Raw genomic sequence first — 27,107 nt, 5'->3', positions numbered from 1 at the left:
GAGCAGAGATGTGCTCTGTGGTGTGCGCCTGTGTGTGCTCTGCTCACGTGTGTGAGGGGTCAACGTGAGGCACGTAAAGCCCAGGTTTGGTCCATACTGCACTTCAGTTCAGCTTGGCATCAGCTGGCTCCAGTCTCAGGATGCCCTATGGGAAGGTAGGGCCCACACACCCGGGCTCCAGCCACCTGTGCCATCCCATCTCCATCCCCAGCCAGCTTTGAGCCTCTCCTAGCATCAGTGGGGAAATCATTTTGGAGGGAACAAGACACTTTTAACCCCCGTGGCTTCAGAGGCGGGGTAGGTGGAGGAGGGCTTCAGTTTCAGCAGTGCAACTCCGCGTCTAGGCGTCTGGGGTCCGATTGCCCTCCTGTGTCTTTGTGCTCTTCATTTGTGAAATTCCTCCCTCTCGTCCCCAGTGGCTGGTTGATGAGCAGTATGGGGACTCAGGTGGGGCAGGCTGCTGCACCCCTCTGGTCCTCAGTTCCTCCTCTGGAGATGTGGGGTGTCTTGGTTCCTCCAGCTCTGACGCAGGGGCCAGGCCACCCACCCCCCAAGGAGTCCAGGACGGCTCCTGGCCAGCCGGCGGGAAGGACAGGGGCTCAGGCAAAGTCTGGTACTCATGTTTATTGGAGGTCAGCTGGAGTGAGGTTCGGAGGCAGGGTCACTCCTCGTCATGCATTTTTTGCTGAGAAAGAATAAAAGGTGTGAGGGAACAGGAAGGAAGGGTGTGGGGAGAAATCTCCAGGGCTTTCAGGGGCCTAAGGGAGATGCCCTTAGGGGGAGAGGCTCAGGCCTTGGGAATCTTGGGGTCCCCTTTAGAGGTCTTTGTGGTATAGGTGGGGTGGGACTGGACTTTCTAAGGAGGTTCCAGCCTGTACGGGGCTTGTCTGAGCAGGAGGGGGATGCCCAGATGTGGGGGGTGCGGGACCCTCAGGATGCATAACCACATACAGGATGCAGTGCCCACTCTGGGGGCCACTGATGTTGGGGCTGTGCTGCCATGGGGGTGAGTAGCAGGGCCTGGGGAGGGACCCACCTTGGCGCCGATGTCGCGGCTCTTGGCCCGCAGCTTGTTGACCTGGGACTCGGCGATGTCCGCCCGCTCCTCCGCCTCGTCCAGCTCGTGCTGCACCTTGCGGAACTTGGACAGGTTGGTGTTGGCCTGTTCCTCCTGTGGGGGTTCAGGGGGATGGGAGGATGAGGTGAGGGGGTGCCCAGGCTCCTAATCCAGGGGCTCGCTGTCATCTATCACCCATGTTCCTGCGACAAAAGTGTCCTGCTTCTGGCTTGGCACCCTCCACAGACTTACCCAGTGCTCAGAATCCAGGCTACCCACTGCCCAAAAGGAATCCCATGCTGCCTGGTCCCCGCCCTCAGAATCCAGCTTGACCGCCCCTGTCCAACTGCTACCCTGACAGACGCTCCCCCACCCCTGGGGGGTCCTGCACACGTATGCTCATCAGCAACTCACGTCCGCACCTCTGTGCTCACCCAATGTCTTCCCCACCGTGCTGTACCTGCTCAGGCCCCTTTCCAGGCCCAGTTCCCCTGCCACCATCCAGCTTTCAGCACTGGCTGGCCCTGCAAGCTACATTGGCAGCTGCACTGCCTTCTCTTGGGCTCACTGGTACATGGATTATAAGTAGCTTGTGGGTAGGTCCTGGGTCGAATAAGCTTTGCTTTTGTTAACTCAGGAGTGCCTGCCACAGCTCTGAGTTTGAGAGTTAAAGTGAACAGCAATCCCTCCGTCCGGGTCCACTGGGGTGGACGCTTGTCGGCTCTGACACATAGGAAGTAGAGAAAACCATGAACTCACCGCCTCCTCAGCCTGGCGCTTATAGGCCTTGACCTTCAGCTGCAGCTTGTCCACCAGGTCCTGCAGCCTCAGCAGGTTCTTCCTGTCTTCCTCCGTCTGGGGGCAGATGGGTGGAGGAGGCCAGTTTGGGGGAAGGAGCAAGAGCAATCATCTTTCCCTCCCTCACGACCCCATTCTCTTCCCATGCCTCAGCCGCCCCTCCCTCCCATGGGCCAGGCCAAAGAGGTTGTGCACAAACTTCATCTCTGATGAGACTTATAGGCCAAAGGTCTCACAACAGGATCTAAAAAGCAAACAGGGCTGTGGCCCTGAGGTAAGAAACAGGAGAGGCTTGGAACCAAACGGGATTTCTTCATTTGATAATGTGGAGACATCAGGGCTGTTCCAGATCTAATCCGGAGCACCACAGATGCTCTCAGCAGTGGGTCTAGAGTGACCAGAGAGGACCCAGGAGGAAAGCAGAAAGAAGGGATTATCATAATCCATATCATTCTAATTATCACAACCCAGTATGTATTGTTCTGGGTCAGGTATTGAGCACCAGGATCAATGGTTCCTATGTCGCTTGATCACTCCTGATCACTGCTTCTGCTAGGATGCTATTTCTATTTACACCCACACAACACACCTGCAGTTCTCCATTTGTACCTCTTTCCCATGCCTCTCATATCCAGCTGTCAAAATGAACCAACACCTCTTTTTTTTTTGTCCTTCCTGCCCAGGCATATTGGAAAGTAAGAACAAAAGCCCTGAGCTATGCAGATGGAAGACTTAGAACATTCTGGAATCTTCTTTCTCTAAGGCCTTCTATCTGTTGTCCCAGGAGTTCCATGGAAGATCTGAGTCTTTTCCCATCCCTGATTTTATCACTAAATGCCACACAACGCCCCTGCCTCTGAGGCTGGTGGAAAGATGCCTTGGACGGTTCTGAAGCCTTCATGGTAGCACTTCAGGTTATTAAACATCTGGGAAAATTCTGGTTCAGGAGCTTTCAAGAAGTAGAAGCAGATTCTCCCTTTGCTAAAAAAAAATTCATAGACTCAAGCCAACTTGTCTTCAGAGAATGTGAAAGAAAACTAATCCCAAGACAGCTTTTCAAGAGGCAGGTGGCAGGAGGGCTCTGCGTGGGGCCCATGTGGGTCAGGAGGTGGGGCAAGGGATACGTTTTCACGTCTACTTCTAAGGGCGTGGCCACAGCGCCCGCACCTGGTACGTGAGCTCCTTGATGCGCCGCTCGCTCTTCCTCATGCCCTTGACCGACTCCACGTTGCGCTTCTGCTCGGCCTCCAGCTCGTTCTCCAGCTCCCGCACCCGGGCCTCCAGCTTCTGCAGCTGCTTCTTGCCGCCCTTGAGGGCGATCTGCTCCGCCTCGTCCAGCCGGTGCTGCAGGTCCTTGATGGTCTGCTCCATGTTCTTCTTCATGCGCTCCAGGTGCGCACTGGTGTCCTGCTCCTTCTTCAGCTCCTCCGCCATCATGGCGGCCTGCAAACGGGAGAGAGTGTAAAAGAACAGGGCCTGGGGCGGGGGGAGCCTCTTCTTTCCCATAAGAGTCACCTCTTTCTCATTCTGACATTTGGTCCTGGAGGCCCTCAAGCCCACAGAATGGCAGAGTCACTGTTGTTACAGCACAGTGCCCTGGCCTGGACCCAGAGCCCCTGTTTGAGTCTTTCAGGGAGGCAGGAAGGTGCAGTGACTCACATCCGTGATGGCCTTCTTGGCTTTCTCCTCGGCATTCCTGCACTCCTGAACTGCCTCTTCCACTTCTGATTGGAGATGAGTCAGATCTGACTCCATCTTCTTCTTCTGGTTGATGAGGCTGGTGTTCTAGATAAGGGTAAAGAAAACTGTTGGATGTATATACTTTTGTTACATGATTCTACACCTTTATCCAGAGAAAATTAGAACTAGTCATTTTTTTAAAAAGTCTTGCTTTTAGTATTTTCCTTGTTTTGTACCTGCTTTCTTTTTTTCCAATGAAAATATATGTACTGTAGACATTATGTAAAATGACTCAGCTCTGAAGACTTCAAGCAGGAAAGAGTCTGTAGTTCTACTCCTGAGCTCTTTAGTAACATGTCTACGTAGGGGAATGAAAGGAAATTCCAAGGAATCCCTCCCTGCAGGGAGTTCCAAGAAAAACAGGTACAACTGTTTTAAAAGGACTGTATCCTGGAAGAGATTGTAGTTATAGAAAGAATGTAATGAGGTAAGGAAGAGAGGATGACGTCAGTGGGTGATGTCATTCCCATATGTATTAGATTATGGAACGGAATTCCACAGGACAGTGCAATAAGATGGACATAAAAACTCATTGCTGAATATAGCTGAAAACAGTGTATATGGGATTGCAGAAAAATGGTGCTCTGCGGAGAATCTGACTTGCAAATATATGTGTGTGTTAGTCGCTCAGTCGTCCAACTCTTTGTGACCCCATGGACTGTAGCCTTAAAGGCTACTCTGTTCATTAATTGTCCAGGCAAGAATTCTGGAGTGGATAGCTATTTCCTTCTCCAAGGGATCTTCCCGACCCAGGGATGGAACCTCGGTCTCCCACATTGCAGTCAGATTCTTTACCGTCTGAGCCACAAGGGAAGCTGTCTTTAAACTCCAAAAGTCCCATTAATAGAGCAAATTGAGGCTGGCTTTTACGTTTAGACCCCTTTCTCAAGGTAGTAGTTCTGCAGCCATGACTGACAGATGTAAGTTGGTCCAAGAGATGAAATAATGTATGATCCTGGCTGGACATACGCTTTCTCTGGGCATCTAGTTCAGAACATTGCCAGACATCCTATCTCTGGCCTTCAGCGGGTTTCCCCTAGCTTCCTCACCTGCGAGTGCAGCAGCTGCACCCGCTCGCTGGTCTCGATCAGCTCCTGCTCCGCCAGCTTCCGGGACCGCTCTGTCTGCTCCACCACGGCCCGCAGCTCCTCCAGCTCGGCCTGCAGCAGGTTGTTACGCCGCTCCACGATGGCGATGTTCTCCTTCAGGTCGTCGTTGGCACGGACCGCGTCGTCCAGCTGGATCTGGGTGTCCTGCCAGGGATGGGGTGATGTGGGAAGGCCCCTACCAGGGCCTCCATTTGGGATCTGATACACCCTTCCCTATAGTCACAAAGCTCGTGTTAACCTCAGGAGACACGTTCAGGTCTCCAGGCCCACAGGCGGGATTGGTCCAAAACACGCTCCAGGGCCTGATCAGTTCTCCTCCTTCAAGCCTCCAAATCCCGGAGGTTGGTGCTCCCCATGCTCTCGTATTTGTTAGCCCAGGACTCTTTCCTCCGGCCTTCACCATTCCTGTGAGCAACCTGACTTATCCCTCTCTGAGAGCCCTCACTTCTTTTACCTTCAGATGGGCTTGGGCAACTTTCAGGTGCTTCTGGGCCTCTGAGGCTATCCTGTTAGCCTGGCTGAGCTGGATTTCCATCTCGTTGAGGTCGCCCTCCATCTTCTTCTTCACCCGCAGGGCCTCGTTGCGGCTGCGCGTCTCCGCGTCCAGGGAGGTCTGCAGCGAGTCCACCACCCGCAGGTGGTTGCGCTTGGCCTGCTCCATCTCCTCATCCTTCTCTACCAGCTTCCGCTCAATCTCTGCCTTGATCTGGTTGAACTCCAGCTGGGCCCGGAGGATCTTGCCCTCTTCATGCTCCAGGGAGGCCTGGAGGGGAGAGGGACCAAAGTAGGCAGTCAGGGCACAGGGCACGTCAGGGAGGGAGGCCGAGAGGGTTCAAGGTGTCAGCTGGAGACAGCGAGGCAGGACCTGCATCCCAGGCCATGTGGGTGCTGTGGGGGAGGACATGCTGGATACCCTGGGGTTCCTTCATCAAGGAAATGTTTTGACCTCACAATTGCCAAGATGCTCCAACATTAATATTGCATGATCCTGACCCATCTAAAATATCATAGAAAAAGGAAGGATTTCTACAACTACAAATTCAAATGTTTCTCTTTGTTTCCCAAGTCCCTCACTCTATAGTGAAAAAAGTCAGAAGCCCCAAATCTCAGGGCTATCCCTGTGCTGTGCTATACTGTCACTGTCGTGTTTGACTCTCTGATCCCATGGACCTTAGCCTACCAGGCTCCTCTGTCCATGGGGATTCTCCAGGCAAGAGTACTGGAGTGGGTTGCCATGCCCGCCTTCAGGGGGATCTTTCCAACCCAGGGATTGAACCCAGATCTCCCGCATTGCAGGCAGATTCTTTATCTGAGCCACCAGGGAAGTCCCAGGTTCTTAAAAATGAACAGTAAACAATGGCTAATATATATTGAATTTTTAAGTGCGTTACCTCGTTTAATAATAGTCATGTGTAAAAGATCCAACTAGTCAATCCTAAAGGAAATCAGTCCTGAATATTCATTGGAAGGACTGATGCTGAAGCGGAAACTCCAATACTTTGGCCACCTAATGTGAAGAACTGACTCATTTGAAAAGACCCTGATGCTGGGAGGGATTGGGGGCAGGAGAAGGGGACAACAGGGAATGAGATGGTTGGATGGCATCACCGACTCAATGGACGTGAATTTGAGTAAGCTCTGGGAATTGGTGATGGACAGGGAAGCCTGGCATGCTGCAGTCCATGGGTTCGCAAAGAGTTGGACACGACTGAGTGACTGAACTAAAAATCTTATGAGAGTATGAAAGTGTTAGTCACTCAGTCTTCTCCAACTCTTTGTGGCCCTATGAACTGTAGCCCACCAGTCTCCTCTGTCCATGAAAATTTCCAGGCCAGAATACTGGAGTGGGTAGCCATTCCCTTCTCCAGGGGGATCTTCCTAACTCAGGGATCGAGGTACGTACAATTAATGCCATTTTACAGATGAGAAAACTGAGGTACAGAGAGGTTAAGGAACTTGCCCAATGACACAGTGGAGGTCCTCAAGCCAAGTTTCAAACTCAGATCTGTTTGACTCTGGAGCTGACACTCCCACCCCGTGTGAGGAGTTGTTATGATGGCCAGGTTTCAACTTTATAAACCCAGTGGGAAAGAAAAATCCATGATCAAGCTGTGGCATTTTCCTCTGTGCAGACTCTGGCTTTGGAGGTAGTAGTGGGTACTGGGTATATGACTTCGGACTAAGAAAATGATCTCATAGAGTTTGTCTTCGGTCAGCATCACCCCCAGGTGAGGGAGAGTAGGGGGTCAGAGACAGGAGGGTGATGGTAGGTGGGTAGGAGAGGGTCAGAGGCAGGGGTCCAGGCAGAGCCAGGCCCTCACCTCGGCCTCCTCCAGGGCCGACTGCAGCTCCAGCTTTTCCACCTCCAGCTGCTTGCGGACCTTCTCCAGCTCGTGCATATTCTTCCCTCCTTCTCCCAGCTGCTCAGTCAGGTCGGAGATCTCCTCTGTGGGAGGGGCGGGCGGCTCAGTCGGGGGCTGCCTGCTCCAGGGCGGGAAGGCCTCGAGGAGCTGCGGGGCGGTGCCACGTACGGACCCTCCCTGCCCCGCCCCTCCTGGCCCGAGCCCGCACCCTGCAGATTCTTGTTCTCGCGCTTGAAGGTCTCCAGATGCTCCAGGGACTCCTCGTAGGCGTTCTTGAGCTTGAAGAGCTCGGTGCTGAGGGAGCGCGCCTCCTTCTGCGAGGACTCCAGCTCCGACTGCGACTCCTCGTACTTTTGCTTCCACTCGGCCAGGATCTGCAGGGACCCAACGGACGGAAGAGGCTCAAGGGGCAGCCCCGGCCCCACCTCCGGGACCCAGGTGCCCCTCCTAGGCCCAGCCTCCCCTAGCCTCAGCCTCCTGGGGGGATGTTCCTGACTCCCGCCTGCCGGCCTGCTCTGTCGCCTGGCTGTGGCCCGCAGCCCGGGCCCACCTTGTCGAAGTTCCTCTGCTTCTTGTCCAGGGCGGCGGCGGCCGCGTTGGAGCGCTCCACGTCCACCATCAGGTCCTCGATCTCGTTCTGCAGGCGGTGCTTGGTCTTCTCCAGCGAGGAGCACTTGGCGTTGACGGCCTCGACGGCCTCCTCGGCGTCCTGCAGCCGCTGGGCCAGCTTCTTCCTGCCCAGGGTGGTTGGGTGTGTGTGTGTGACTCTACCTGGAAACGGTGGTGCCTTGGGACCACCCCTCCCAGAACTGCCAGATGACAAGAACCAGGCCCCTTCCCACAGCTCCTTGGGATGCTCTGGAAGTCCAGCTTCCAGGGAGCCAAGGCTGCGTGTGAACTGATTCTCCTCCCTACCCGCGGTGGCCTCTGGGTGGCAGTCTCCACCCCTCCCCACCCAGGCTGATCGGCGGTAGCTCCTCTGACCAACAAGCTTTTTGCTCGTCTTATACGTGAGCATCAGGTATAACCCGGGCCAAAAGCTCGCCCGTCACAGGAAGTGAGTTGGGGCCAGCCAGGGGTCACTCAAGAGTGCAGGATCCAGGCTCCCTCCCAAGCACCTCTGTTGCCCACCACATTTCTCCCCACTTCCTGTCTGCCTTTTTAAATCTGCCTCCCACGCCCACTCTGCCTGTCTCCACCAAGGTCCTCTTGCTCCTTCCTCTCTTAGAATTGGGGTGGGGCACTGCCAGGGACTCACTTGGCCTCCTCCAGCTCCTCGGTCCTCTGGATGGCGTCCGTCTCGTACTTGGTCCTCCACTGGGCCACCTCTGAGTTGGCCTTGGACAGGACGCGCTGTAGCTCGGCCTTGGCCTCAGTCTCCTCCTCGTACTGCTCCCGCAGCAGGTCACAGTCATGCCGGGCCGACTGCAGTGCGTGAGCCAGGGCATTCTTCGCCTGGGAGGGGCGGAACCAGCAAGTGGGCTCAGCTTCTGGGAAGGTGGGAGGGAAGACCCTCTCCCCATTTTTCGGATCTTTTCGTATCTATGACCTTGAATCAAATCCCAGCCTCCTTCAGGGTGAGAGGGCTGGTGGTGTGGAATCTCAACATCATGAGGTACCTTCCCAGTTTGCCCACCTCGTCCCACATAAGAAAGGAGGGGGACTTCCCAGGTGGTCCAGTGGCTAAGACTCTGTGCTTTCCGTGCAGGGGGCCTGGGTTTGACCCCTGGTCTGGAAACTAGATCTACATGCCATAGCTAAGAGTTCACATGCCACAGCTAAAGATTCCACGTGCAAAAAAAAAAAAAAAAAAGATTCCCAATGCCGCAAGTAAAGACGCCTCAACTAAGACCTGGTGCAGCCAAATAAATAAGTTGTTTTTTTTTTTAAGGGACGGAGTGATGTTTGAATGTGGCTTAGCTGAAGAGTAGAAGAACCTGGCCTGAAAGTCTTTCTATTTCGGAGGCCTATCTGTAGTCTCCAGCCTCACTCCAGCCTCCATTCCTGAGGTTGGTTGCCCAGGGTGGCTCTCAGTCCTGTCCACTGCCCACACGGCTGGCCTCACCTTGCCCTCCTCTTCCAGCTGCCTCTTGAGGTCCTCCAGCTGCTGGGTGTAGGACAGCTTCCCTCGGGTCAGCTGGGAGATCAGTGCCTCCTTTTCCTCCAGCTGCCGGGACAGCTCACCTGCAGGTGGGAAGGAGGGTTTGTGGGCTAGGGAGGGGGGCAACTGATGCTCTGCCCCGGGGCAGGCACAGGCCTGGTGAGGGGCACCCACCGTTCTCGGTCTGCAGCTTGGCTCGCTGGGTGGAAAAGTCATTGAGGGAGCGCTGGGCCTCTTCTAGCTTCGCCCGGTACTCATTGGCCTGGTCCTCCAGTGTCCGGGACATCTTCTCCAGGTTGGCCTTCAGACGGTATGGGACACGGGAGAGGTGAATGTGGGAGGGGTTGGGTGGATTGGAGGAAAGATGGGCCAAGGTGGGGGAGGACACAGAGGTGGGGGGATAGGGGAGGCGACGGGCGGGGCTAGAGGGCCACAATCTGAAGAGGGTGCATGAATTAAAGAAGCGAGAGGTGGTGAGGAGATGGAGACGCAGAGGGAGGGCAAGGTGGGTGCAAGGGTGAGACGGAGAGAGACCAGAGGGTGGTGAAGGGAGTGAGAATACGAGCGATGGCAGAGAGACGAAGTGGAGGGAAGGTACCCTGCGAGGCGGTGAGGGAGGAGAGGGTGAGGAGAGGAGAGCCGGGCCCACCTTGGCCTTGATGATCTGCTCCATGTTGGACGTGACGTCGTCCAGCTCCAGCTTGAACTCGCTCTTCTCCTTCTCCAGCTTCTGCTTCACGCGCTGCAGGTTGTCGATCTGCTCGCTCAGCTCAGCCACGCTGTCGGCGTGCTTCTTGCGCAGGGCGGCCGCCGTGGCCTCGTGCTGCAGCGTGGCCTCCTCCAGGTCCCGCCTCATCTTCTGGAACTCAGCCTCGCGCTTCTTGTTCATCTCGATCTGCACGGACGTGGCCCCGCCGGCCTCCTCCAGCCGCTCGCTGATCTCCTCCAGCTCCCGGGACAGGTCTGAGCGCAGCTTCTCCACCTTGGCCCGGGCGGTGCGCTCAGCCTCCAGCTCCTCCTCCAGCTCCTCTATGCGTGCCTAGGCAGGACACGGGGGGCTCAGACCCAGCACCTAGGCCCCTCCATTGGAGCCCCCCCCAGGGCTCTAGAAGGCTCTTGGCCAAGATGCCCAGGTCCTGCGGAGCAGTGGTTCCCACCAGGGGACATTCTGTGCCCCAGAGGACAGTTGAAAAGGTCTGGAAACATTTTTGATTGTCATGACTTGGAGAGGAGGTGTTGCTACTGGCATTTAGTGGGCAAGGCCGGGGAGGCTGCTAAACATCTGATAACGCACAGACTACCAATAAGAATTTGGGTGAAGCCATACTTTTAAGGCATTTCCTGGAGGGGCATCTCAGACCCAATCTGAGCATCTCTCGCCCTGAATCCTGAGAATCTGTGTTCAGAGAGGGATCTTGAGATCCCCTGAGATCCTGAATCTCAGGAATTCCACAGATTCACTAGACTCTGCTAATGATAAGACAGGAAAGCTGGTGATTGTGTTTTACAAATATTTACAACAAAATGCCTCAATTAAAAATTTTTATAATCTTCTGAGTTAACTACCAAGTTCTAATCAGCCTATTCCTCGAGCTCTGGAGCTTACTGTATTTATGCCCATGGCTGGATTCCAGCTTGATTGTTCCCTTCCAGGCCAGGAGGGTGCTAGCAGGATGCCCTCTTTTGTATCATGTTCCCACCTCATTTTTTTTGGCCTTAGCCTTGGCCCATCTACCTTTTGATCTATTGTCTGACTAGCCAGGAGCAAAAAGGAGGTTTGAAAGTGAAAGTGAAGTTGCTCAGTCGTGTCCGACTCTTTGCGACCCCATGGACTGTAGCCTATCAGGCTCTTCAGTTCATGGAATTTTCCAGGAAAGAGTACTGGAGTGGGTTGCCATTTCCTTCTCCACGGAATCTTCCCGACCCAAGGATCGAACCCAGGTCTCCCGCATTGTGAGCAGACACTTTACCGTCTGAGCCACTAGGGAAGTCCAAAAGAGGGAGGATTGGTGGGGTCCTTTCATCTGTGGTTATGGGGGCTCCTGGGAGCAGGAGAGACAGGACCACCATACCTCTGCTCCCAGGATGGGGCAAGAGCTTGGACAGGAAGAAGAAGGAGCCACAGTGCATTGCCAGGATCGGGTGAGGATAATACACTGTTGTTCTGGGTCCAAGAGGCTGCCCAGACCCAGGGTAGAAGAACCTGGGGATGCTCTGGCTAAAACCCAGAAGGGGCATCCAAGAAGATGGGAAGTAAGAGCATCACTGAAGGCAGGCCAGCCCCTGAGCAGCCCCCAGAGGAGAGGAGTGGAACTGTGTTCACGTGTCACTTGCGGCCTGGACCCTCAGCCTGAATGCGGAGGGGATATTGGCCCTCTCCACCAGCTGCGATCTCTTCAGGAAATGAGGGGGTCAGTAGCTGAGTCCCCTTGGCCTAGGAGTCACTGTGTCCAGATGTGGTCATGCAACTTTGAAATGAGGAAGAGAGTACCTGCCTCCCTTGCCTCCAGGGTTCTTCTGAAAAACACAGGACTAAAAGCACATTAAAATTCAGGGTGCGTGAAAGGCAAGGGAGACTTTGGCTGTTAATTCAGTCTCCTCCTGCAGAGGGATGAGAAAGCCATGGGCAGACAAAAGAACATCTTCTTGCAAGGGGCTGGCTGACTTCTGTAACCTGAGCTATACTAAAATCACATGTATACATAGCCTCCTGGTTGACAAAGTGGGTTCCTATACAGTATCTCTTCCGGTCCTCTGCAAGGCAGGGGTCATTAGTCCCATTTTACAGATGAGAGGAGAATCTGAGGTGCAGGAGGAGAAGTGACTTGCTCAAGGTCTCAGGAGTTGACTCAAGTGCTCTGTGGGGATTCAGCCCCCGTTAGTGGCAAGGCAAGTACCTGGGAAGAATAAGAACAGAGCTCCCCATGAGAAGGGGCTCCATGAAGGCTTTTCTCACCCCCATGAGGGGAAAGAAGCACCGAAGGAAGGGTTAGAAGAGAACCAAGCCCTACCAATGGTCCCAGGGCAGAAAGGCCACTGGGCTTCCCTGGTGGCTCAGATGGTAAAGAATCTGCCTGCAATGCAGGAGACCTGGTTTCAATCCCTGGATTGGGAAGATCCCCTGGAGGAGGGCATGGCAACCCACTCCAGTATTCTTGCCGGGAGAATCCCCATGGACAGAGGAGCCTGGCGGGCTACAGTCCGTGGGGCCACAAAGAGTTGGACATGACTGAGCGACTAAGCACGAGAAAACCCATTAGGCAGAGTATAGCTCAGCAAGAGAAGCTGTTTTAGTTAAGTGTGATCCCCACCCACCTCCCCAGATAGCCCAGATGAAATAAGACATTATTGGTCTAATGGGGGAAGGCTGATGTTCCCAGGTGCCTGGAAGTCAGGGCTCACGGGGCCTCTGGGTAGCTCAGAGTTCTAGATACTGTCTAGAACCCTAAGCAGCTCCTGCAGTCCCAGCTGTCTCACCGCCATTGAGCTCCCCGGTGGCCGCACCCAGAAGAACCTCACCTGGTTTTCCTTAAGTTTCTTCTGCAGCTGAAGGGCCAGTGCCTGCTCATCCTCAATCTTACTGTTCAGCTGATTAATGTCAAACTCCTTCCTGGAGAAGAAGGAGGGGACAGGAAGTTTTCTTTTCTCTGCCCTCATCCTCTCCTCCTGCCTCTGCATGCAAGGACCACTCCTCTCCCTCTGGCCCCCAAGAGTGAAGGCAGGGGAAGGGCTGTGGTTGACCTGCTTGCTCCCGCTGTGCCCTGGGCAGCCTTGGCCAGAGGCTGTGCAGCACCCTGAGCTCTAACCCTCAGGCAAGACACCCCCAGGGCCCCTCCCGGCCTCCCTACGCTCCTACTTCTTGAGCTTTTCTTCCAGCTGCAGTTTGTCATTGTCTAGGTCCATGATGCTCTCCTGGGTCAGCTTCAGGTCACCCTCCAGCTTCCGCTTAGCTCGCTCCAGGTCCATGCGTACCTTCTTCTCCTGTTCCAGGGATCCCTCCAGCTGGTGGAGAAAGTAAAAATGAACAGGGTGTAGAAAACCTGAGGTCCACAATACATCCCCTCTGCTCCCTTCTAAACCCAAAGTCCAGTGGGACTGGAAGTCAAGCCAGCAGAATCATCCCGGCAGAGATGAAGCATTCAGAGACCCAGCCTAGTGAAGAACTGTAGAAAGAAAGGGGCTTTCACAGGTGGCTCAGTGGTGTAGAATTCGCTTGCAATGCAGGAGCTGCAGGTTCAATCCCTGGGTCAGGAAGATCCCCTGGAGGAGGGCATGGCAACCCACTCCAGTATTCTTGCCTGGAGAATCTCATGGACAGAGGAGCCTAGTGGGCTACTGTCCATAGGGTCACAAAGAGTCAGACACAACTGAAGTGACTTAGCATGGACAGCAAGAAAAGCACCCCAGGTGGGATGGAAATTAGTTTTAGGGATTGAAAACCCCTTGCCATTGGCGTTGCCTGCAAAATCCTGACCTGAGAGAGACAAAGGAAGCATGGTTGTTCCTACTCACATCATCCACCTGCTGCTCCAACTTGACTTTAGACTTGGTCAGGGTGTTGACCTTGTCCTCCTCAGCCTGAAGGTCATCCAGGGCCTGCTGGTGGGCCTCTTGCAGAGCTTTCTTCTCCTTGGTCAGCTTGGCAATGATCTCATCCAGCCCAGCCATCTCCTCTGTCAGGTTCTTCACCTGTTGACCAAGAACCCCATCCCCTCTAGGGTCAGACATCACCAACCTGGAGACATCTATGGAGACCTCCAAAGCCAAGGGCCAGGACCACACTCAGGTCCGAGGATCCTGAGACTTGGTCTGGATTCAAAGGGAGCTGCCCTCACCTTGTTCTCTGTTGCATGCTTCTCCTTCTCCACCTTGGCCAGTGTCAGCTCCAGGTCATCAATGTCCTTCTTGAGCTCAGAGCATTCATCTTCCAGCTTGCGCTTCTTGGCAGTGAGCTCAGCGTTCATCTCCTCCTCGTCCTCCAACCTCTCAGTCATCTCCTTCACCTTTGCCTCCAGCTGGATCTTGTTCTTGATCAGCTGGTCACAGCGCTCTTCCGCATCATTCAGGTTGTCTTGTTCCTGAGAGAAGAGGACAGAGAGGAGAGCTGGTGATGAAACAGAGGAGAGATCCAGAGCCTTAAAGAGAGCTGAAGCTTGGAGACTCATAGTCCCTGATGATGAGATGGGTTAGGATCCAGGGGAGGGGGAAAGAGAGATGGTCTTACCGCCTGCACTTGGAGCTGCAGGTCGTTCTTCTCCTGCAGCAGGGACACCATCTTCTCCTCCAGCTCCTTGCGCCGAGCCTCCGATTTCTCCAGTGTCTCTTTGATGCGCCCAAACTCCTCCTTCATGTTGGCCATCTCCTTCTCAGTCTCTGCGCTCTTCAGCAGTGGTTTGATCTTGAAATAGAGCTTCATCCAGGGCCAGTTCTTGACCCCCATGAAGGCCCGAATATTCCACTGGATTACCAGCAGGGCATCCCTGGCAAAGGAGCACGGAGGCAGGGAGCCACACTGTGAAGGAGCACTTTCCAGTCATGGGGCCAGCTGCACTGGGATCCCAGCACATCTGAACAAGTGTGTGGGCACCTGAGGGCAGGAACCTGCTCTGGCAGGCTTGATAGGCAACCCCACCCCAACATTACCACACTGAACATGGAGTTGTCTATAAATGTTTATTAATTGATCAATTCAACAAAAGGGCAGTTTATATCTTCCTTTCTGGGGTAGTAGTAGCTATGGAAGCGACCAATTATAGCACCTCTACTGTGTTCAGTGTTTCTAATCTCCTAAGAACCTCAAATATGTTAAGAATATAGTATTTTCCATTTAAGAATGTATATAATGTATGTGTAAGTTATGAAGAATGAAGCAAAATGATTTATCTATGAACTCATCACCCAGACAAGAAGTAGAGCATTGCCTTCATTGATTCTACTAGTAGACTACACTCCATCCCCTTTCCGGTCCTTTCACCAGAAGTAGTCACTACCTTGAATCTTGTGTTTTTCATTTCCTAACTCTTTCAAAAATATTTAAACCATATGTGTATGTATTTTTAAACAATGTGTGTGTGTGCTCAGTCACTTCCAACTCTTTGCGACCCCATGGATTGTAGCTTGCCAGGCTCCTCTGTCCATGGAATTTTCCAGGTAAGAATACTGAAGTGGGTTTCCATTTCCTCCTATGAGGTATCTTCCCAACCCAGGGAACTTCCCTGGATTGGTGGGTCTCCTGTGCACCTCCTGCATTGCAGGAGGATGCTATTTTAAAATTATTACTGAGTTTTATAAAAATTGCATCACACTATATGTATCCTTCTGTGACTTGCTTCTGTTAACCCAGCAGTATGATTTTAAGGCTCAAATTTGTACCATGTAGTTATAGTCCCCTCCTTTTCATTACTTGATAATATTCCCCAAATAAGTATGCTACTGTTTACCCGTTCTCCTGCAGATGAAAATTCAAATTGTTTCCAGATCTTTGCCATTTTGACCAATGCTGCTATAAAGATTCATTTTTGTCTCATGTTGTGAACACATGCAGGTATTTCTTTGTGGGAATGCACTCAGGAGTGGAAAGCGATGTAACTGTTCAGCTTTCAAAGAAAATGATAAATTGTTTTCCAAAGAGATTGCACACATTTCCCTGGTGGCTCAGACAGTAAAGATTCTGCCTGCAATGTGAGAGACCCCAGTTTGATCCCTGGATCCAGAAGATTGCCTGGAGAAGAAAATGGCAACCCACTCCAGTATTCTTGCCTGGAAAATCCTATGGATGGAGGAGCCTGGCAGGCTACAGTCTAGTGTTTTAAAATGGTATCTCACTGGAGTTTTAATTTTCATTTCCTACAGGGAATTTTCTTTTTTTAAAAAGAACTCAAAATGAGACCCAGACTGGTCAAGTCACTTGTCCAGACCAGCTAGTAAGTGATGGAGCCAGGATTGAACTTAGGTCTTTCAGCCCACACCTCTGGGCTCTGCTTGTCTACCTCTTACATTTCTGAGAGTGTGTCTCCCTTTCCCTCCAGCCTCACCTGCGCTCCAGGATCTTCTTGAACTCAATGCGCATGAGCTGACCCCGGGCTTGGGCCTGGATGCGGGTGATGATGCGGCTCAGCCTCTCGTCCCGCATCTCCTCCAGCAGCCCCAGCAGCCCCGCCTTGAAGAACACCTGGGGGCAAGGGGTAGAGCCAAGGGGGCCACAGCCTCAGAGAAGGGTAGCCAAGGTGGAGGGAGAGTGTGGGAGACCCTGGCTGAGCTTCCCAGGGCCCCATCACCTGCATACCCTAGACCTGGGAGTGAAATGTGAAAAACAAGACAGAAAAGAAGCTGGGTCCCAACTCTTGGTTGACACGGGAAGCCAGGAGTCAGGGTCTGCCTTCCGAACTCAGCTGTTCCACTCAGTGTGGCTGGGTATCCTACACCTCCACCCTAAGGGCCTCCAGACTCACCTTGGTGTGGCCGAACTTGTACTGGTTGTGGTCAATGTCCAGGGAGCCCAGCAGCTTCTCTGTCCCTTTCCTGCTATCAATGAACTGACCCTCGGGGATGGCCGCTGGGTTCAGGATGCGATACCTGGAAGGAGGTGCCTGGAGTTACCCACGTTCTGCACTGATTTGCTCTGCCCACAGAATCAAGGGGCTTCCCTGGTGGCTCAGACAGTAAAGAATCTGCCTGGAATGCTGGGGACCTGGGTTCGATCCCTGGGTCGGGAAGATCCCCTAGAGAAGGGAATGGCTACCCGTTCCAGTATTCTTGCCTGAAGAATTCCACGGACAGAGGAGACTGGCAGGCTACAGTCCGTGGGGTTACAAAGAATCAGACACAACTGAACGACTAACACTTTGTCACAGAATCTGAGACCAGCTGCAGACTCCTCTCCCCACAAGGCTGCCCAGGGTTTCTCTGTTCCCTGAGCCCTGTGGCACCCCAGTACCCACCTCTGCCTGAAGTCCCCGTAGAGGATGCGGTTGGGGAAGCCCTTCCTGCAGATGCGGATGCCCTCCAGCACGCCGTTGCAGCGCAGCTGGTGCATGACCAGGGGGTTGTCCATCACGCCTGCAGCAGGAAGGGAGAGGCAGGGGGTCAGCCTCAGGACAAGTGGATGCCAAATGCCCTCTCCAGACTAGAGCCTTGTGCGTCGCTCACCGGGAGCCTTCCGTTCATTGGGGATGATGCAGCGCACAAAGTGAGGATGAGTGGTCCTCAGGTTGGTCATCAGCTTGTTCAGATTCTCCTGGAGGCAGATGAGAAGTGGAGGTCAGGAGCCACAGTGACCATCCCTTTAGTCCTGACCCCGGGCCCTGGACAACCTGTCACCAGAGCCCTCTAAGGGATTGGGAGGTGATATATAACTTATGATGTGAATTCAGGCTTGTGTAGAATTTACATGCCAAAAACAACGACATAACTCTAGCTTCTTTTCTCCCCAGACTCAGAGCATCAGGTTAAGGGTGGTGCAGACAAAATGCTCTGGGCTGGGTCTGCCCACCACAGGTCTGTTGGTATCTCTGGGCCCTTCTTACCCGGTGGAGGGCTGACACTGTCTGAAATGATGAACCCTTTTTCTTGCCTCCTTTGCCTTTACTGCCGTCCCCTAGTAACAAGAGAAGGAATGATGAACCAGGGCTTGAAATCGGAGACCCTTTGAGCAGGGGCAGGGCTCTGCTGCTCACTAGCTGTGTGACTTTGGACAATTTATCTCCAAGTCTCCGTTTTCCCACGAGGAGGAGAGTCATTCCCTTTAAATGGTATAGAGAGGATTAGAAAAGATCAAAGTTTCATGCTGCCTCTCCACTGTTTGGCACACAGTAGGTCTTGAAATAACATTAGTGCTTTCTCCTCCTTCTCTCTTCTAACCTCCCACACCATGCTTACATTTTTCCACTTTCTTCTTGTATTTTACCCTCCTCATTTCAATCCACACCCTTTCTCTTCCTTCTCTGAAGGGGAGGCTCATTTGTTCTACCGTACATTCACTGAAGCTCTACACATTCACTGCGGCCTCCTGCAGAGGATGGTTCTATGCCAGGCCTGCTGCAGTGATGCGGGTGCCTCTGGCACCGATCTTCAGTTGCTCTGAGTCTTGAAGAGGCGCAGAACACGTATACCAACATCCATAACCCAGAGGGGAAAATCACACTCCCACAGAAACGGCACAGATGGGCTGCTGTGGGCTCTCTTGATGTCCCCCTCTTATGGCTCCCTCCTGCCTTTATTTTCTTAATTTTAAAAAAGTATATATATATATATTAAAATTTGGTTGTGCCAGTCTCAGTTGCGGCATGTGGGCTCTTTAGCCGCAGCACGTGAACTCTTAGTTGAGGCATGCGGTATCTAGTTTCCTGACCAGGGATCGAACTCCCAACCCCGCCATTGGGAGCTTGAAGTCTTAGTCACTGGACCACCAGGGAACTCTCCCTCCTGCCTTTGGAATCACGTGCTTTGAAGCAGTGGGCCCCTGGCCCCTTGCACCTCCAGAACTGCTCTGGCGGTGGAGGGCTGCCCTCTTACCGACATCAGCGGAGGCATACGAGGAAAAGAGCGTGGCCATGAGCTTGAGGGAAGACTTCTGGTACAAGCCCACCACCGTCTCGTTGAGCGGGTCTTTGTTCTTCTCCAGCCAGCCTATGATGTTGTAGTCCACCGTGCCGGCGTAGTGGATCAGGGAGAAGTGAGCTTCTGGCTTCCCCTTGATGTTGCGTGGCTTCTGGAAGTTGTTGGACTTGCCCAGGTGGTTGTCGTACAGCTTGGCCTTGAAGGTCATGTCGGTGGCCTTGGGGAACATGCACTCCTCCTCCAGGATGGACATGATGCCCATGGGCTGAAGGGGGAGAGGAGAGCGTTACTGGACGCATCCCCAGGCTTGCAGAATCCCACACCCCGATTGAGGAGAAATTGCAGCTGTGTATCTGGCAAGCCATAGAGAGCCCGTGCTGCCACCTCATGTCCTGGTACAGGAAGCCAACATTCCTGACGTTAACCTAAATCTGAGTACGTTCAGATCTGGCCTAGGGAACCTCTTCCTGCCCCAGTGGCCCCAAAGAAGAGCCCTGTACTCCCAGTCCCTACCCCCAGGGCTCACAGCACAGCCCCTTCTTCCTGGATGTCCCTGCCCCAGAGCGGGATGAGGACAGGACAGAAGGGATGGGAGGCGCCAGACTGCAGGGCAGGGCAGGCCAGACCTGTGCCTGTATGTCAGGGAACGGTGTTCCAAGGAATGGTTAGAGGGATTCAGGTTCTGCACGATGTCCTGCACTTCAGAAAGTGTAGCAGTTTTTGACTTTTCCTGGGACAGGGATCCTACTGAGAATTTGGTGAACCCCAAGATTTCCTCCCCAGAATTTGTGTACACACATACTTGTGTATGTACCACGCCCCCACCAGTCCACACATATTTTTCCATACAATCTCAGGGGAATCCGAGGCCTCCAGAAGAGCAGGCCCCTGGATCACCAGGCAAAGCTTGTGGGGGGAGGCCCCTATTTCTGACTGGTCGTGGCTGGGCTGGGGGACCATCAGTTGCTGTGGGCTCTGCCTCCCTCCGCAAAGGCTCACTGAAAGCAAGTCAGGACAAGGAGTGTCCTCTGAGGAAGCTCCATAGACAAGAGGGCCTGAAGACAGGCTTATCCTCAGCCAACTGGAAGAGGATAGGAAGCCAATGTGTCTAGTTTCAGCCTAGGTCCTTTCCACGAATGATGCTTCTCATGGGGCATCAGAGGGGCTAGGAGTCTCCTCCTTCACTGCATCTCTCTCTTCAGGTCCACCATATGGGACAAAGTCCTGGGTGCTGGGAGAGAAGGAAAGGCTGGACCTGTGTATGCCCACAGTGTCACAATGAGGGGAAGCAGGGCCTGGAGGGAGGCTGGGGGATCTGGGGACTAGTTTCCTGGGTGTAGAGGGATAGGGCTGCCACTTCGTCTGGGATGGCAGGTGCAGGGACCTGGGTGGAGGGGCCAAGGCAGCACCTTCTCGATGAGGTCGATGCAGGCCTGCAGGTCCATGCCGAAGTCGATGAACTCCCACTCGATGCCCTCCTTCTTGTACTCCTCCTGCTCCAGCACGAACATGTGGTGGTTGAAGAACTGCTGCAGCTTCTCATTGGTGAAGTTGATGCAGAGCTGCTCGAAGCTGTTGAACTGCAGGGTGGGGACGGGGAGGAGTGGATCAGGCAGGCAGGGGTCTGTGGCCTGAGGGGTCGGCCCAGGGCTGCGTCCAGCCAGGCAACAGGGAGGGAGCACCCCCTGAAGACACATGGCTGTCTCCACCCCTGGGGAGCCTTCCCCGGGGCTGGCCTGTAGTTGGCTTGGCCAGCGGTGGCTGCCTGTGTGAACCAGTGAGTTCCCGTTCTCCCGGGCCTGGGGCTCCCCACTCACATCAAAGATCTCGAAGCCGGCGATGTCCAGGACGCCTATGAAGTACTGGCGAGGCTGCCTGGTCTCCAGAGTGGCGTTGATCCGCGTCACCATCCAGTTGAACATCTTTTCGTACACCGCCTTGCCCAGCGCCCCGATGGAGTAGTACACCTGCTGGACATTCTGCCCCTTGGTGACGTACTCGTTGCCCACCTTCACCCGAGGGTGGCACAGCCCCTTGAGCAGGTCGGCTGAGTTCAGCCCCATGAGGTAGGCGGACTTGTCAGCATCTGGTGGAGAAAGAAAGGGATAAACAAGCACTTTCCATAGACTGTCCTTCACTGCTCAGGGCCACTAGGTCCTAACCCTGTCATTAAACAGCTGCAAACTGAGGCCTGAAGGGCACAGGGCTTGCCGTGGTGACACAGCCATTGTGTGCCTGAGGCCCCTCCGTCACCCCAGACTTCCCACCACCCTGCCTGCTCACCTCCATCTTTACATCTCCTGCATGTCTCTGGACCCGGCTCAGTGCCAGCACAGCTGTAGCCGTGTCCCCTGCCCTCATGCATCCTCTCCTCTCTCAGGGCAGGGATTGTGGCTGATGATGTCCTCTGCTCCTTGCTGTCTTTGTCCCCAGTCCCAGGATCTAGCCCAGGACTGGGCATGCTCTACAGTGAATCTATGTGTCCATCAAATTGACTCGCTGGGAAATCAGGGTTCCTAACAGTGTGTGGGTCAGCCCACCAACCCTCAGCTCTCCAAATGTGCTATCCAGCATACGAACTCTATTTGTGTGTGTGTGTGCATGCTCAGTTGTGTCTGACTCTTTGCAACCCTATGGACTGTAGCCCACCAGGCTCCTCTGTCCATGGGAGTTTTCAGGCAAGAATACTGGAGTGGGTTGCCATTCCTCCTCCAGGGGATCTTCCCAACCAAGGGATCGAAGCTGCAGCTCCTGTGTCTCCTGCACTGGCAGGTGGATTCTTTACCACTGAACCACCTGGAAAGCCCCATGATCTCTATTTAGAGGAGACTTGCTTGGTTTAATTTTGAGAGTTTTTATGATAACTGGTGACATGCTATTGTGAAACTCAGGTTTGGCACTTGATCTAGATAGATACAGAGAAGGGATCCTTGAAGGTAGGTCAAGAGGAATATTCTCAGGCATTTTTCCAGCCCTGTTTACACCTTCACATCTACTTCTCAAGGGATTCTCAAATCAGCCTCAGAGGGAGCTGGGAAGGGCTACTGCTCCATTCCACTGAGGCGGAAGCTGAGAGCCAGTGATGTGGGTGATGTGCCAATGCCCAGAGCTGTGTCCTGACCCCTGGCCTCCTGTCTCCCAGCAGAATATGGCAGGGAGCCTGTGAGGAGCTCTCCTGAGGGCTGGGCACTCTCACATACACACTGCTTTAGTGACGGGGATACTCAGAACTCAGGTCCGTGCTTTCCTGGGCCTGGCGGAGTCTTGGGCACAGGAGGAAATCTCTCCATTTCACTTCTGCTCGGTGCAGCTGGGGTTGAGAAACTAGCGGGACTGTGAGGTGCCTCCTGTCTTCCCACTTCTCCCATGTCCCTGCCCTCGCCCACCCATAAGCCTCAGGTCCTCTGGGATCCAGCCTGTTTGGGATGGAGGGTGGTGTCTGGCTAGGTTATAATAGAACAGAAAGCCTCGAGTCTAGATCAGGTGGGGAGAGCCCACCATGAGAAAAGGCACCACCTTCTGACCACCTGCTTCTGCTTTGGGTTTCCTCCCACTTTCTGTATTGTGGTCCTAACATTGCTGCTGTGAATGCTGCTCCTTAAGAATCACTGAAAGGCACCCCGTTTGGACATGGCATGGAGGAGACTCTGCCCCCAGAGTGCTGTCCCTGCATGAGAGGCAGACCCGCTGCCCCCCAGGCCTTCTCAGCCTGCCCTCCTGTCCTCGAACCTTCCGTGCCGTCCGGCTCCGCCTGTTCCTCCCGCTGCTTCTGCTTGAACTTCATGTTTCCGTAGTGCATGATGGCGCCTGTCAGCTTGTAGACACCGGCTTTCTCCTCAGGAGTGAAGCCCAGCACATCGAAGGCGTTCTGGGGCAGGGCGAGAGACGCAGAGTGGGTGATGGGGCGGGTGGCCCAGGAGCCCCCGGAGCCCTCCCACTGCCTCCTCACTCACATCTGTGGCCATGAGCTCCTCAGAGTCGTCGATGGAGGGCACGGACACCTCCCCCTGAGACACGAAGGCGTAGTCGTAGGGGTTGTTGGTGACCAGCAGCATGTCTGTCCAGGCGAGGGGCAGGGCCAGGGGCAAGGGGACGGGAGTGGGGCGCAGTGGGGGAAGGGGTGGGGAGAAGGGAGGAGCGGGAGCAGGTAGAGAGGAGGACAGTCAGCAAAGGCCAAGGGAAGGATCCAGAAGAAAAGGAAAAGTGGGTGATGGGGACATGGGGAGAGAGGATGGTGGGGGGTGACAGGTGGAAGAGGGGGAGACAAACGCAGAGGAGAAGGAGAAAAGAAGTAAAGGGGAGGAGAAAGAAGACAAGGAAGGGTGTGAATAGGAGGCAAGAGTTGACACAGGTGGGTCCAAGGTGGAGGAAGAGAAAGGTACCGGGCAGATGGAGGGAGGGGACAGGTGAGCAGGGGGGCGGGGCGGGTGAGGAGGAGGAGGGGTCTGCCCTGCACTGCTGGGCTTGCGGGGGGTGCCAGGGGCAGCAGGGACCTCTGACGGGGCTCACCCAACAGCTCTGGCTTCTTGTTGGACAGGATCTGGTAGAAGATGTGGTAGTTCCTCTCAGCCTTCAGCTGGAAGATCACCCGGGACTTCTCCAGGAGATCTGGAGTAGGAGAGGCGGGGGGAGGGCAGGTGGGAAGGAAGAGAACCAATCAGCGAAAGGGTGGAGGTCAGGGGAGAAAGGCTGTCATGACAAGTGGAGAGAGACAGGGGAAGACTGGGTTTAAAGAGAAAAGAATGATAAAGCCGGGAGACTTTATCTAAAGTCAGAGACAGGAGATGGAGGGGAAATGTCGACAGAAGATGGCACCCAGCGAGGAGTGAAGGCAGAGGTGAAGGACTCGAGGAGGGGGCCAGGTTCCCTGCATACTCACAGGTCTCTATGTCTGCAGAAGCCAGCTTTCCAGTGGCTCCAAAGTGGATCCTGATGAATTTTCCCTGGGGGTAGATGGGACAAAGAGTGAGGGAGGGGGCTAGAAGAGACAGATGGAAATCCTGGACCTCAGTGCAATCCAGAATGCCCTGGATGGTTTTGGAAATGTAAATGATTTCCCTGGAGCCCCAGTTTAGTATCATAAACAAAATAGAATGCATCCTGTTTGTGCCTCTGATATGCTCTCACATCATCCTCCCAATAACCAGCAAGGTAGAGACTACTGCCTCGGTCTCACAGATGAAGGACCTGGGGCTCAGAGAGGGTTGGGAACTTGCTAGACAGATGGAAGGCTGGGGAATTGGCTCAAAAGCCCTGCTGTCCTCCTTCCAGCTCTTCCACTTACAGCGTGGAAGAGCTTTGGGAACAGTCATAAAAAAAATATAGAATGTGACCCAAGTCAGCCCGATGACTTGGTTCTGCAACGAACAGCTCTGGTGGCTCTGGGTCTCTTTTCTTGAGTTCTCAGAACTCAGGGGCCAGGTTGAGTAGGGAGGGTTTGAGTGTGCATGTGTGTTACTTGATATCCCAAAACCAAATGCAGGATGGTCAGCCACGTGTGGAGACTGTTGGCAAAACTGCACCTCCACCCCCTTTTTTCATCAATGCTGCATGAAGCCTGTGGGCAGTGGTCAGGTGCACTCACGAAGCGGGAGGAGTTGTCATTCCTGACGGTCTTGGCGTTGCCGAAGGCCTCCAGGGCGGGGTTGGCCTGGATGATCTGGTCCTCCAGGGTGCCCTGCAGAGGGGGCAGAGCGTGGGGCTTCACCTCCAGGTGGTGCTGGGGAGGGTGGGGGTGGAGTGGGATGGACTGCTGGTGGTCTGCAGCTCGAGAGGGCCATATTCAGACCTCAGAGCATGTCTCCTGCCGGGAAGGTCTCGGGCACTGGGCTCAGGGATGCTGTTTGCACTGTTCCCCAGGGCAGGGCTAGGGGTCATCTGGTCAGCCTGCCCCCTAACCCCCTCTGTTGAGCCTGCAGCCCACCTCGTACCTTGTTCGCATTGACATTGTCCTTCTTGCCACGGTCACCTATGGCTGCGATGCTGGCAAAGTACTGGATGACACGTTTTGTGTTCACAGTCTTCCCTGCCCCGGATTCTCCACTGGAGGCAACAGGGACCCATCAGAACCCAGATTCCCAGTTTTCCATTTGAAGCTCAGCACTGCACCCTCTTCCCTCAGAGTACCAGCCATTGAATCTCCTCCCCCAGGGCCTAGCTCCTTGCAGAATCTGCCCATCACCGTAGGTCACTCTGGCTCTCCTCAGAGAGCCCAGCTCCTGGCAACCACAGCCTTCAACCATCTCTAGCACCCCAGGAATCAGCCTCGGCCTCCCCCACACCAGGCCCCTCTGTGGATGGGTGCTGCTCACTCACGTGATGAGGATGGACTGGTTTTCCCGATCTGGAAGAGAAAAGAGGAGAGGCAGAGGGGTCAGGGCTCAGGGCCTCAGTCTATGGTGTCGGGCCGAGGGGCCACATGTCAGGGCCGCCAGCCCACCTGTCAGCATGTACTGGTAGGCGTTGTCGGAGATGGAAAAGATGTGGGGAGGAGCCTCGCTCCTCTTCTTGCCCCGGTAGGCGGCCACCACCTCGGCATTGTACACGGGCAGCCACTTGTAGGGGTTGACGGTGACGCAGAAGAGGCCTGAGTAGGTCTGAAACAAGAGACAGGGCAGTCACGAGAAGTTGGAGGGGAGAGCCTGGGATGGGCGTGGTGCTAGGCAGAGGCGTCCCTGGTTATGCCAGCTGGCTCCTGTCTTCCTGCAGCTAACCAGGGATTGGGAGGGAGCAGAGGGAGAGTTCCAGTCCCCTCCCCTTGAGAAAGTTGCCCAGGCCGACTTTGGACCCCGTGCAGAAGACTCCCCGCCGTGTGTAGGGCGCACTCACATAGATCATCCAGGCTGCGTATCGCTCTTTGAGGTTGAAAAGCACAGCAGGCTCGTGCAGGAAGGTCAGCATGGCCATGTCCTCGATCTTGTCGAACTTGGGCGGGTTCTGCTGCAACACCTCGTCCTCCTTCACGGTCACCGTCTGTGGAGGCGAGGGGCAGTAGGACAGACATTTCTTCCAGGACCCTCTCTAGACTTGCCCACTTACCTCCTCCCAGAACACAGGCTGTGACCTGGCCTTGTTCCCCTGGCTCTTTTCTCATAGTGCCTGGGCCCTACCCCATAGCTTCCTATGATGCCAGATAATTTACCTTCCTGCTCTCTGTCCCTTCTTATGGATTGTCCTAGAGTCCCTGTGTCTTGCCAGTTCCCCAGACTCTGCCCATGAGCATCACCTTTCAGTCCCTCCCTGAGGGTCTAGGGGCAGAAGCTCTCTGATCTTACCCTGACTCTTGGGGGCATGCTTGAGGGCATCAATTGCTAAGGGCAAACCTTGCTGCTGCTGGAGAAACATCTCACCCATCTACTCTACACTCTTCACTGGTCACTGTCAAATGGTTTGACTGCCACTGGCCAGTTTGTCATGCCCTTGCATCATGAGATCCTGTGAGTAGGTATTCCAGCACTTTTTTTACAGTGGAGCAAATGATCAATGATTTGTCAGTATATGGTGGCTGCTAGTGGCAGAGTTGGGGTCATAGTTAAAGTCCCCAGTGGTTGTGGCCTGTTACTGCACACCTCAAGGGGACGAGACAGTCAGCCAGTATAGACAGTCGGACTCGTAGACAGTCAGTCTACCGGGCACACGGTTCAGAGCCACTGCTGTTGACTGGTGGCAGTTCTCACAGCTGGCATGAGGGACCAGGGGCTGTGGGCTTCTGAGTGCTAGTCGTCAGCCCTGGACTGAGCATTCTGCTCAAGAGTTCCTGCTTTGTGTTCATCTGTAAATTTGCTCTTGGTATGGTTGGGGCGCGCTGGGGAGAGTTGGTCCGTGGAGAAAACTAAGGCACAGAGTGGAGGGATGCAGGTTTGAGAAGGGAGCTTCATTTGATGCGGTCTGTGCCCTCTTTAGCTACATAACCCATCTGGGGAGGAAACCAGCTGAGGTTCCCTGCCTGCAGCATCCTCCCTGGCAAGGGGTGGGCATCCCTGGGGTGGCCTTGTTACACTTGCTCAGATCCAACAAGAATGGTCAGTTCTCACTCAGATGCTGGGCCACTTGAGGGGAGATCGTCCTGAGCCCCCGCTGGCTTTGGCTCTTTTCCAGAGCCCCTCAGCTGCCACTGCACGTGGCTCCACCCCTGCACCCACCACCCTGTGCTGTGTCCCACGCACCTTGCCAGTCTCTGTCTCGGCAGTGATCTTGCCTCCCTCCCGCGACAGGATCTTGGCCTTGACGAACTCCTCCTTGTCGTCTGGCACGAAGCACTCGGTGCGGATGTCGAAAGGCCGTGTCTGGGCCTCCAGTCGCTCCCTCTCTGACTTGCGGAGGTACTGGGCTGCCGCCCCAAAATCGGCCATCTGGGCATCGGTCATCTTGTCGTTCCTCTG

The 27,107-nt window shown here is 54.4% G+C and overlaps 1 protein-coding gene and 1 long non-coding RNA gene across 2 annotated transcripts; one reads left to right on the top strand and one right to left on the bottom strand.

Moving 5' to 3' along the window:
• Nucleotides 1-609: 609 nt before the first annotated feature.
• Nucleotides 610-27,107, bottom strand: LOC109564202 (myosin-6). Its single transcript, XM_070797103.1, has 36 exons — nt 26,892-27,107; nt 25,555-25,698; nt 25,166-25,322; nt 25,042-25,069; nt 24,657-24,768; nt 24,311-24,403; nt 23,606-23,669; nt 23,236-23,334; nt 22,680-22,783; nt 22,456-22,594; nt 20,544-20,812; nt 20,136-20,306; nt 18,682-18,991; nt 17,694-17,764; nt 17,317-17,404; nt 17,109-17,226; nt 16,620-16,743; nt 16,203-16,339; nt 14,393-14,648; nt 14,004-14,246; nt 13,681-13,857; nt 13,025-13,170; nt 12,688-12,778; nt 9,818-10,207; nt 9,343-9,469; nt 9,133-9,251; nt 8,326-8,522; nt 7,618-7,801; nt 7,276-7,441; nt 7,026-7,150; nt 5,159-5,467; nt 4,645-4,848; nt 3,515-3,640; nt 3,023-3,298; nt 1,817-1,912; nt 610-1,171 (listed from the first exon to the last, which is right to left on the bottom strand). The coding sequence occupies exons 1-36, from the start codon at nt 27,090-27,092 to the stop codon at nt 857-859; spliced, it is 5,976 nt and encodes a 1,991-aa protein (XP_070653204.1). The 5' UTR covers nt 27,093-27,107; the 3' UTR covers nt 610-856.
• LOC139185209 (uncharacterized) lies at nt 7,801-10,730 on the top strand. Its single transcript, XR_011568757.1, has 4 exons — nt 7,801-8,088; nt 8,959-9,076; nt 9,151-9,257; nt 9,410-10,730. It is a non-coding gene; the product is annotated as an uncharacterized lncRNA (long non-coding RNA).

The sequence above is a fragment of the Bos indicus genome, chromosome 10, assembly GCF_029378745.1.
Source record: "Bos indicus isolate NIAB-ARS_2022 breed Sahiwal x Tharparkar chromosome 10, NIAB-ARS_B.indTharparkar_mat_pri_1.0, whole genome shotgun sequence".
Taxonomy (NCBI): Eukaryota; Metazoa; Chordata; class Mammalia; order Artiodactyla; family Bovidae; genus Bos; species Bos indicus.
Note: the sequence above shows the minus strand (reverse complement) of the source record. Positions and strands in the feature narration are given on the sequence as shown.